Source organism: Lissotriton vulgaris, chromosome 6 (genome assembly GCF_964263255.1).
Source record: "Lissotriton vulgaris chromosome 6, aLisVul1.2, whole genome shotgun sequence".
Classification (NCBI taxonomy): Eukaryota; Metazoa; Chordata; class Amphibia; order Caudata; family Salamandridae; genus Lissotriton; species Lissotriton vulgaris.
Window position 1 is genome coordinate 1,035,948,046 of NC_141694.1, and position 12,465 is coordinate 1,035,960,510.

Below are 12,465 nucleotides of genomic sequence, written 5' to 3' on the forward strand. Positions count from 1 at the left end.
CATCATTCTTGTGAGCAACCATACCTACATCGTGCCTTCCCATCTCCTCTAATATTGAAAGGACATCAATGTCCTTGCTTTGCAAATGTTCAGAGTTTTGTAATATATTTGCAGCACATTTAGAGTAAAAGATGACTCTTGATTTAGAACCAAACCCAAGTTCACATGTGGGCCTTATGTGTGGCTCACAGGGGCCCAGAGTACTGTGTGTGCAGCATGGTTAGCTCTCCAAAATAATTCTCAGGCAAAATCTCTACACATGCCCAGGTGCCCGGATGCTGGTACCTATTTTCCTATAGAGGCTCTGGAGATTTATTCTTCTGCTGCCCCACCCAGTTGGGTGATCACCTGGCCTTACGTGGCCTTAAAGCAGCCTTTGGCCATCTTTAGTAGCCCATGGCATGTGCCAGAAAGATTTATAGCACCTGGTTGTTCAACTGTAAGCTAGGCAGCTGGAGGTGGAGTTGGAAATGTTTAAAGCAGTTCTGCAGGTGTTTTCTGAAACAGTACCACCACAGATAAATTTGAAGCCTCCTACTTACAGGGAGCAAGCAAGGAGCACAGTGTCTGTTTTCAAATTTGCATACAAGAGCATGCCGGCCCCCTTGGCGTGGCGCAAGCCATACCAGTCTAATACAGGCTGCTTCGCACTACTGTTGAGGCAGGCCTCGTCCTAATGCCTGAGCTCTGTGAGCAGTGAAGTCCCAATTCCAGTGTGTCCAGGCGCATCTCACCAGCAAGACTGACTAGACTGGATGGGACAGGCCAAGAGCTGCTCCACTGTGCTTTGCAGCCATCTTCTCAGTCCCACTCAGCTCAGCCTGCTTCGCTGCTGCCACAAGGAGGTAGGGAAGAAGTGAAGAGCAAGCCAAGGAGAGCTCACAAAGAGGCTGGCAAGTGGAGAAAAGAACACAGCAAAATCAGCTGGTATGGCTTGCAGTGGTGCAAGACCACCGACCCGGCATGGCATGCCTGGTGGCATCCACATCCCATCAGCCTGGCTCCACTCTGTCCACCTGTGCCTCGCTCACCTCACTCTTTGTCAGCCATGCCCAACAACTTCTGATTTCGATTGCTTCTTCTACAGGGCTCAGTGCTATTTAAGTCAAAGTCTCATAATTTTAGAATCGTAAGAATTTAACATTAAATCATTATTGTAACTCATTTATCGACAACAGCTAACAAACACTGACAAAGCTAATAGGTTTGGGCAATTTTAGGTGTATGACACTTGTTGTGTTACATTTCTGGATGCAAGAATAGAAATTTCTGAGAGAAATCAAAATACCAGTCAGTGAACATACTATGGGAATCACAGGAATTTTGTTTACATGTTTTAGCCACATCCTATGGCACATGTATGGCACTACCCAAAGCTTGAAGAGGATGACTATTCTTTAGCATTATTAGATATAGGACAAGCCTTCGATTCAGTGGACTGGTCCTATGTATGGTATGTCCTGTAGCGGATGGGAGACAGACTCCCAGAGGTGAGTCTCACCTGGGCGACTACTGACCATAAATATTTGGGGATTAGACTGGCATATACACCTGCCTTATACACGGAGCTCAATATAGGGAGGATGGTGGAGGATATCTGTGGGTCTGTGTGATCCTGGAGGGAATTGCCTATGTCCCTTATGGGAAGGATCACTATCACAAAAATGATTATCCTGCCACAATTCCTATACACACTATAACATTCAATGTATAAAATTGCCTGTTGTTATTTTCAAATCTAGAATGGCTTGCGTTTTGAGCCCCTCTGGGGCACTAAACGTAAACGAGTTTGATTAGCAAAGATGCAGAGCGTGTGGATCCCCGGGGGCCACGAATTACCATGTCTGTAATACTATTACATGGCCTCAAAGCTTCAGCATGCAATTCATTAGTTAGATGAAAACGATAACTGAGAGAAACAGCTTCTAGCAGGCACACATGGGGATAAATGTTTACCGGAACTGTTAATGCTCACTGCAAGGGTTACCTCCACTTCCTTATATATAATACAACATGTGGCTGAAATTTGGGGGACCACCATACGAAAGGTAATGCAGCACTCACCTTATGCTTCAGACAAGCCGCTATGGAATGTACAGCCTTTTTGTAAAATCACAGAATCTATGTCAGTACAAAGATGGAGGGTAGGAGGCTGCCTAACGATGGGGGACCTATATGTCAATGGTCAATTTATAACCCGGGAAACCACAGAAGCCTTTTTTGAACTTGGTAGAGGTCAAATCTTGCAATATGAAAAGATCGCTCAGGTGAAACGCCAGGTATGGCCATCCTTTTGATAAGAACTCCCTACCAGTAATGTACTGCAAGTAATGTTAGACATGGCCCAGGAAAGCCAATTTAGGTCTCACTTATACCAGGGAATCCAGGATGACCACCCGTATGAGGCACTACCTGTAAAGGCAAGGTGGGAGGACACAGTGAGGATCCCCTGGCAGAAAGGAATTGGGATAAGTACACACAAAGGGGTTAAGAAAGTGAGTTTGAATGAATGGTTTAAACTGACCCAATATAATTATGTACATCAGACGTACCTCACCCCAAAACTATCAGGAAAGCATACACAGACCACTCCAGCGAATGCCCCCCAATGTGAAAAACCAATGTAACTATATACAGGGAGGTATTGATATAAAAAATAAATGAAGCTACAGGATGGGAGGAGACCAGAGAGGTCCGTACAGTATTACTAGGCCAGCTTCCTACTCCCAAAGACAAGAAATTAAGCAGGAAGTTTATACTTCTGGGTCGAGTGTTGGCAAAGCAACAACTTGCTATATATAGCATGCTTAAGCTCCATGCCCCCAGAGTTAAGGTTTGGAAGAAAGAGATCTGTGAATGGGCAACAGTGGAAAATGTCCCCATGAAAGAGGTTCGGAGAGATGAAAAGCTTAATGATGCTTTCAGGGCATGGACAAATATGATAACAGACCTTAGGCCCCCCTGATGCATGAGACAACTGAAATGATGGAGGAGTTGAGTGAAACTCTAGAGTTTACAGAGTAAAAGGTGATGGTCCACCATATGACAAGATCAATAAATGAATAATAGACACTCCCTAGAGGAAATAGGATTGGACTGACCTCGACATCAGGAAACGGAGGGAAGGGAGAGTGGGAGGGAGGGAGGGGGTAGGTTATGAAAGTTAAAACGGCATACAACGTTGATAATTATTGATGGAATATTGTGGGTGTATAGGAATGTAATATTGAGTGCAGTGTTGTGAAAGGAGGAGATTGATCTCAATGACATTTATGTTCTGTAAAATAAAATGTGATATGACCCATGAACGCCAATAAAACCATTTAAACAAATGTTTAAGCCACATCCCTTTTTGAGATCCCCACACTTTTTTCATTTCATTTAAACCCCTGTCTGCACATATTTCTATATGATAGTTCGCAACACGCATCTGTGGATGCTTCCCTAAGCCTGGTTAGGGCATTATCTTCAAAATTCAATATCAGATGCATTGCGAGACACCGGGCAAGCACACATTTTAAAGGGCCTGAAATGTCACATGGTACAATCTGCACATTGCTGTGCACACTTGCTTTGCTCACTCATTACATTAAACTCATCCACAACACTTATGCCTCTCCACTTTCAAATGTCATATGCCTCCCACCCCCTACAACTATCTTCACATCATAAGCAATGTTTCTCTCACACTTTTGATCGATCACTCACTCAATTTACAATTAGATAGAGCACATAATTCCTTGAGTTCAGATGTGGTGTTTGGGAGACCTGTCACAACCCTTAAACATGTTAATTTTTCATGTGACATTACTAGATGATCATTGAAAACAGAACTTGTTCATCATGCAGCTTAATCTCACATGTGAAAGAATATTATTTTTTCTCTATCTATCCTATTACAATATGTAAAACACTTCATGAACCCTAAGGGGATGAAGGCTAAACGGAAGAACTTTATACCCCATCAAGCGGTCAGCTTCTAAGCTCTTCAGATATACATGAAAACTTTCATCAGCCTTAAAACCTCCCACATAACAAATATTAGATGTGTTCCCAGAGCATTAGCTCTTGTTTGCCAGATCCTTATCTCTTGAACTTCATGTTATGTCTCTTGAACAAGTTCTAGTGGTTCAAATGAAAACTTTTTTAGAAAATTATACAAAACACAATGTTGACAGAAACGTTTTTGAAAACCTTTTTTTGATCATTTATTTTCTATCATTACTCTTTAACTTATAAAAATGAGGGACTTACTAAACGTTTGACTTTCGTTGATGAAATGATGTTTATCTCAACAAATAAATAATTATTTACAATCTCTGACAAAACAAAATGGTGTTCATTGATTTGCACAAAATAAGAGACGAAAAGGAAATGCGTTATAAATAATTTACATAGGAAAACATCGTACAGGCTAAATATTAACATCCTCTGTCCCCGTTCTATGACAACAAAACAAAAAACTACACATCTGTTCAAATTGATACATTTTAATGAAATTACCCCCATTCTGATGAAGGGATACAAAAAAGAAAATTAAAAAGTTCAACAAACTCAACATTTGTTGCTGACAAAAAAGGTTTCCCTTAAATGAAAAAATCTATAAATTGTATATGAAAAAATCTATAAATTGTGCAATGAAGCCAGACAATGTGGATTCTGTCTAACGAATATAGCAGTAATGTCTATTATTTGTTTAGAATAAAAGAGCTGAGTTAACACTTGCCATCTCTCTTCTCTGCCAAACCAAACTATCTTGAAATCTTTAGTAAAACTACACTTGTGCATTCGATAACTGAGTGTTTTTGTTTTTGCAAAAAGAAAAGTTAAATATTTGCTTAAGATAGTGGAATATCTGCTGTAGATTATTATTATTTTCTTTTTTAAAGTTTATTTACAGTAGATTCCTGCAACCATACAAAATACTGTTGTGCCCCATGACGTCTAATGAAAAGCATGCCGCACAAACCAAAGGGAAAACATATTGGAACTTTTGGGGTTCATTGCATGACATCAGGTATTGTTAACATAGATAGTCCTGCTGAAGACATTGTTCGTCCATTAGGCCTAATAGCCTTTAGCTAGTTTGTAGGCATCAGCAGCAAGCAAAGCATGACAAGTCAAAACAGAGTCACAAAATATGATTGAAGTAAAGGGGGCTAATCATAGAAAGGACAATTAATGTATGAACACTTCATAAACAATACAACAACTAAAGTAGCCTGCTGTATTACCATTAAAGCATGCAGCTTTTATATGATAATTATGATTAAACTTGTTCTTTGTAATAACCTTGCTTTACAATTTAGCATGGTGGTCAAAGTAAGTGCATTCTTGTGATGAAGTGGCAGGGCGCTCTACTTTTGAGAAAAACTGTGTTTTATTAAAACACAGTCAAATGCAGAGGTATTTTAAAAATGTCTTCTCTCCAGAGTTGTGTTTAACAAGACACAATGTCTGCAAAGCAAAGAGCATGTCCTGAATATGACAGTACATCTTCACTATGGCATTAACAACTGTTCTTAAAGAAAGTGCTTAATTAATGTTAGAAAGGGCACTCATATGCCAAACACCAACACCATTCTGGCCTCTTGCTAACTTGAAGTCTCTTATCATAAGAGGGGCACTTCCAAAATCTTGTATGAGATCCACACTTCCCAAAGCAGTCCTCACAAACCAATGTGCAGTGAGATACTGTTCTTGCAAGGATGCTTAGCAAATCAACATGATATTTGACACATTTCGTCCCCAATTACATTCAAACTTATCTTGGATACCGTTAGTTTGTGAATCTAGGTAAAGTCACGGAAATATTTACGTTGTGGGTTTCAAACCACTATTACAATCTTTGTACCGCCTTTTCACCTTGTATTGCTCCTTTTATGCTTTCTTGGCATCGAGGCAACGGAACATCATGGATTCCTCTTACAACTTGTCTCATTGAGCGTGTTTGCTGGACACTTCTTCTTTCTGCTTTCCTCTCCTCCCTACAAATATTTGGCCTCTTTGTTGCATTTTTGCTACCCCCCCTTTGGCTACTCACATTTCTCCTGTTTTAGTTTCTACTCCTCACAAAATTCCACCATCTCTCTCCAACCCTTTTTTTGTGGCCTGTGGCATATTCCTGTAAATTTGATAATTTCCCCTGTTTTGGTTCTGCCCATGTTCAGTCACATTGTCTATACTTTGGCAGGTGTATGTTTTACTTCTTTCTGTAACTGCCATGTCCCTGCAGAATTCCATCACTGCAATGATCTTGTACTTGAGGAAGTGGTGTAATGTATGAAGTGAACTCAAAAGACATGACATTGTCTTTCAAAACGGCATATTGAAAATTTGGTTCACTATTAAGAATTCATCAGTATGAAGACATGAGGCATTACCTAACAACGGGACACCTGCTCCTCTATTGACGGGGCAGAGCTATTCTTGTTCATGTTTCACATATCTCCATTTGGAGAATTCTGATATGGTTTCAGAGTATCAACTTCCTTAATAATTTACTAACACCCTATATTTTCTATACCAATGTGTGAGAACTTTGTTATCACTAATTTGCATTATTTCCTGATCAAATACACAAAGGATGGCAACGTATACTTTTAAATTACCATTTAAAAAACTCCTTACCGCCCAGTTTAAGGCACTAACTGGGGATCAGCATTCCCTGCTATCACTCTCCATATATATATATATACACGTTTACACATTTATAAATACATCAGTTATCAAACTTTAAGTACACATCAGTCATATACTTTAAAGCACACAATGCCTTGCACTTTAATTTTAAACAAATGTTCTGTAGTATCTTTTTGAGGCTGTTGTAGAGGCAGGTGAAACACGCTGAGATGACACACACCATTGATATGGTTTAGAGAAAGTGCATGCGCTTCACAGCATTTTCAGCACTGGGGGATAAAATGATAATTTAGTAAAACAGTGGAGATGATGAGAGGATGAGCCCAGGTGTCAGGATTGCAGAGCACGCACAGCACTTTGCAAGAAATTCAGGAAATTGCAGTATTCAAAAATCTGAAAGAATAAAAGAATAAATACATCGGTTAATTGCACTCTTATCAACACAATTGTCCTTTATAATTGTCACTCAAAACAAAATATTTAGACTGTAAAGGTTCACAAAAACATTTTTGCCTGGAACTATCACATGTCCTTGATGGTAAGCTAGCCAGTAATTGTTGGAAACAATTTTGGCCACTGTATTACGAAAGCAGATTTGTGAAAGTGGTAACCTCTGATAAGAATGTGTCTGTATGTTTGCTGTGTTGCAAATTGTGTGTTGGTGGTCTGCTGTGTTGTTGTGCTGCATTATTGCATATTGTTTTTGTGTTGACCTTTGAGGAGTTCTGTTGTTTACTGTAAAAAAGTCAACCAGTGTTGCGCCATTTCCAACCAAAGGTAGCACATTCCTTTAAAACAGCAATTACTCACTGTTCTGTTTAATGTGGTAAAATACCACTTTTAGAACTCTTCAACTGTTTAAGACACCATTAAGCCCAGAACTGTGAAAGAGATCTGTTTTAAACTAGCACTTCCAATGCTCACGCAATGTTATACGGTTGTTACTCACGGGCTGCATGTTAAAACAAGCATTTGCAATGCAAGCAGTCTCGCCTTTGGGACCTTATATGTATTTAGCTATGCAGCACATTAGCCTAGGTACTGAGACATCCACTATTGTTTAACATGGAGAGAAAGTAAGAACCAAACTGCGTAACACGCCAGCTATGGGAACACATGGAGAGAAACACTGCCTATCAGCGGGCAATTGTATTGTCCAAAGCTCTGTTTTTTTATATAAAATCAGCCCCTTCGGTGGTCATATCACTGAAAATCCAAGATTTGAAAAATGTATTATTGTCTATGGTTGCTCATGGAAGACAAGTTGCTATGGCCTGGAATCTATTAAATGCTAAAGTTATTCTGGCATTTTCCTGCTGGTCGTTTTCTATCAAGATTTATGGTGTTTATCTGACTTACTCTGGCTAGGATTGTGGTGCCTGCTTGGATCGGGTGCATTCCTCTGCCAACCAGAAACACAATTTCCAACAGGAACCCTTAGGGTGCGGAAATTAAAAACAACTTACTTACTTCCCTAAACCTGCCGAAATTAACAGTAACAAAAGTACCTCCCTAATTATAGTAAAGTGGATGTTTAACCTGTGGCATTCTTAATCCTTTGGCTTCCCTTTAATGAAGTGTTGAAATAGTCAATTATTCCTTCTAGAAGAAGTGCCATATATGAACTGAACAATCCACAGTAAAAGTGCCAGCAGTTTAGGTGGATATAAAGAAAACGGGGTTATGTCGCCATCCTCATAGGTGGAATACAAAAACATAAAGCCATAACCCAACAGTCCCTTTACATTTGTATTATATTTTAGATACATTCATATTTAAACTTGGCAGACTGGTGGAATGAATTATGCCTAGCTCTACTGTCTTAACTATCATGTATTACATTAGGCCAGGAAATCAGCTCTGTACAACTTCCACGTTCACGGTGTGTTCGATAGCCAAAACTCTTAAAGACAAAGTGACAAGTAGAAACTCCACTGCTGAAAAAATCAGATGTGGTTCCTATTAGCTATTTAAATCACTTATGCATTGTGAGAAGTTGGCCTGGTATATGATGTTCACTATTCTAGTGAGCACCTTGCACCAGTCCAAATGTCCTCTATGGTGATTAGTTGTAAGTCAACCTTATAGACCAGCTATCCTAATGGTAGCATGTACAAAAGCAGTCTTAGGCTAAACTCAAGGGGGCATGCGAAGCCAGCTGTTTTACCATATGCAATCCTTTTAACATCAAATGAAAGGACACCACACAAGTTATATATTATAAAATATATGTATTTATTACTAGAATAATCCTCTGTACTTTTTATGAGGACAGAAGCACAAGCGTTAAACAAAGAACTTCATATAACATACAAAAGTTGCACAAATATGGATAGGCCCTGGTGGCCACTCAAACCATAAACTAAAATAGTGGTATAAGAACCACGTCACAAACAATGGTAAGGCCTAGGGCCTTGAGAATCACTGGGGCTACACTGGACTAAAAGAGGTTAGGTCGGGAGATGCCCACAGGATGCGGGTGCAGTGTCTATAGGCAACCGCGTGCACCAATAGAAGTCAATGGTGCGTAAAAGTTAGAAAGTTGCAGTTTTGGAAGTGTTCCGACTGGACTAGAACTTAACCACGTAAAACTAGGACACTAGGGATGTAAATCTCTACAGGAGCACTGGAGTACCCTCGTTACCTCACCCACAGGAAGAGGGTGCATAGGTGTCAAAGTGTGTCAGGTTTCGTCGTGGAGTTCTATGGAGCCTTGGTGAAAAGATGCTGCAGGCGACCAGGAGAGAAGAGTCCGGTTGGATCCAAGGTGGATCGAAGATGTAGAGTACCTGAAAGCAGAGGGGACAGAGTCTGGGTCACTAGCCAGTGACCAGGATGGAACCAGGAAGGAACCAGGCGATGTCGGGTTGCAATATGGTGCTGTTGTGAAGTTTGTCTCCGCTGCCAAGTGGATCAGGAAGTATCGACGACAACCAAGAGGTAGACACGGGCTGTCCCTTAAAGGCTCTCGCTGTCGGCGGTGTCGGTTCTTGAATCAGAGTCAACAGGCCTTGGCAAATGCAACCCACGCAGGAATCAGAGATGGCTTCTGGATCAGACCAGCAAGGTCTGATGGGCTGCTCCTTTTCAGGGGAGCAAGGGCCACTCTGGAGCAAGCAGACCAGCAGAGAAAATTTGAAGGTTCATCGTCACAGAGGCCACTAGCCAACGGGCAAGTGACCGGACAGACGCGTCAAGCAGGAAAATGCAAAAGGGCCCCACGCAGCACTCCATCAGTGTGGAGAGGTGATCTTTGGTGCAAGAGCTGCTCGGGGCTCGGGGTTCTCAATCCCTAATGCACAGCTTCCAGGGTGCCTTGGGAGCTACAGAGGAAGCACTTCGCTGGCTTTCCAAGATGGCCGGTCCCACGTCTCACGTCGCCTCCACGGATCTCAGCTTTGCTGGAGCTGTGGATCGGGCTTTTGGAAGTCTGGGAGTTCAGGTCTTGTTGGTCTCTGTCGTTCGAGCTCTGGCGGGAGCAACAACAAAAAAAACCTTTGAGCGCTGATGGTGCCTGCTTGTGCAGGGTGGTCACTCCTTGACCACAAGGGAGATTCTTCAGTCTTCTACGTTGAGTAGGATGTCGAAGGGTCCAGAGTTTTGTATCAAAGTTTCAGTCAGGATGATCTAAAGTCTATGGGCACAGCTCCTACCTTTATTCCAAATCAAGGGGCTGGATCACCTACTAGGTCCCTCCTATGGGTGGGACCCAGGAAGGGGGTGGTTACACCCCTTTCCCTTTGTCCAGTTTTGTGCCAGAGCTGGGTCTGGAGTGCCCCAGCACTTGTTTGAACGGGACTATGCATGGGAAACCTTGTGTTCCCCAGGCAGTGTCTAGGTCAGTAAGCGACTTAACAAAGTTCTGTCATAATTGGCCCATTTCCTTTCTGAACTCGCCCAGCAGTGACTGAATATTCCCTCTTGTAGACAGAGAACCCATGTCCCCACAACAATGGTTTGAAGAATTCCCTTGTGCACCTCACAGGTCTTTTTAACAGCTGTAGACATCTTGTCCTGGTTTGAGGGGTCCCAAATAAATTTACACCTCAGTAGTGTTGGGAAATCCATCTCCATTAAACCATGCACTGATCAACTGGTCCAGTAAGCCTCAGGTTTTGTGCTATTTGAAGTGCCCAGTGGAGAAAAGCCTCAGGTGCATTACAGTGTGAACACCAAATAGCAGGCTAATCAGTCACAGTAGATATAGCATTACACAGCTCAAAATGCAAGGGAGGATCACATCACTACTCATAAGCAGTCCCTTCACTCTCTAGCGCTCTTCATAGGGGCTCCATGCCAAGTCAATGATCCCATAGCCACGGACCAACATTGGTAGCATTATTAATCAGGCCGGTCCCTAAGTAGACTAGCCTCATCGGGCTCATTAGCCTCAAGAACATTTGCCTTCTCCCTCCATGGTCCTCAAATAAATGCGAAGGAGTGCTCTGCAGCCCAGCCCAAGGTCATGGGACCACGATCTTCATTCCAACAGACTCTGAAAATACCTACCTTCCCAGTCCTGTTCTGAGAGAAGCTAGTTTCACTCAGGCTTGCCCCGTGTGATTGGCAATGCGCAGCTAGATTGCCATCTTCACTCAAGCAGCGGCCACCTTACCTTGGTCGTCCAAAGGTCAAGGGAGGCTGCTTCCTGGGTCTCTCTCACTGCCACCTAAAAAACAAAGATGCTCTCCAGTGGCACCAGCAGATGCAGAATCCACTCTTGTCTCTCTACTCTAAATTTTAGGGTCCCAAACTTCTACATCATCTAGGCAAAGGCCTCAGGTCCTCTGGTAACTGGAGCTTGGCGAGTGCTACATGGGACCTTGTCGTAGCCACATCCCCTCATACAGCTGACATAAGCTTAAGTCAACAAAAATATGTATGCTGAAGTATATCAATTTATTGAACAACCTAACACTCACAAATTTCATACCAAAATTATGTAATGTAACCCCTAAATCTTGTAATTAGCTATGCAGAATCATCACTCAACAGGAACACTCATGTCATTAAACATTACATACTAACTATGTCAGAGAGCTCGGCTACGGATTTCATTCAAGAGGCTAAATTGAGGAATTTGAGGGGACATAATGGCAGCACTTTACCCTCAATACAGTCTGTACAGTTGCAGTCTCCAGCACCCGGAGAAGTGTGGCTCAATGATTAGAGTGGCAGACCCTGACGCAGAGGTCTAGCCCGGGACCAGGGTTCAATTCCCCGCCTCGGCGGGTCTTGGGCTCAAAATTCCACGGACCTGATAATTCTCGCCTCTGTGCCTATTCCAATCATGGAGTCCCGCTCTGCAACTCTGGACAATAGCTTGCTTAATCTCCACAACGGCCCCCACAACGCTAAGGATGCCTGGCCTCCACCTCGGGGGTGCCCAGGAGTGGACGCCTCACAGGGAAAGCCAGGATGGGTTCCACAGCGGTATTCGTACAAGCGCCTTGAGACCCTTGCGGGTGAGTAGTGCGCTATACAAGTATCAATTTACATATCACCCATATTTGCTTCAAGACAACGTTTGCAGTACAAAAACCGAAGATAAAGGCCAGTTTGTTTGGCATACTCTGCAAAATGATGTGTGTTGCATATTTGGAGGTAATCTTTCATTTCTATATTTTGATGTGCAATTACTTTGTCAATTTTCGGAAAAAGCAAACTTTTGTCATTAGTTCAGGTGTTGATTAGCCTTTACAACTGTTATTGGCATCGATGCATGTAAGTATATGTGGCCATTGATACATATTTAATCCACAAGTCATATGTTTTCAAAATATTTCTGCATATGGGCATCTATAATTTTGTAAGAAAATCAGA

The 12,465-nt window shown here is 42.0% G+C and overlaps 1 protein-coding gene across 1 annotated transcript in view; it reads right to left on the bottom strand.

Annotated features, from left to right (window-relative positions):
* Positions 1–4,474: 4,474 nt before the first annotated feature.
* Positions 4,475–12,465, bottom strand: part of THBS2 (thrombospondin 2) — a 728,644-nt gene continuing 720,653 nt past the window's right edge. Inside the window, exon 22 of the mRNA XM_086927100.1 lies at positions 4,475–7,035. Within this exon, the coding sequence (XP_086783226.1) occupies positions 7,028–7,035 (8 nt within the window). The 3' untranslated portion in view covers positions 4,475–7,027. The remainder of the gene's footprint in view (positions 7,036–12,465) is intronic.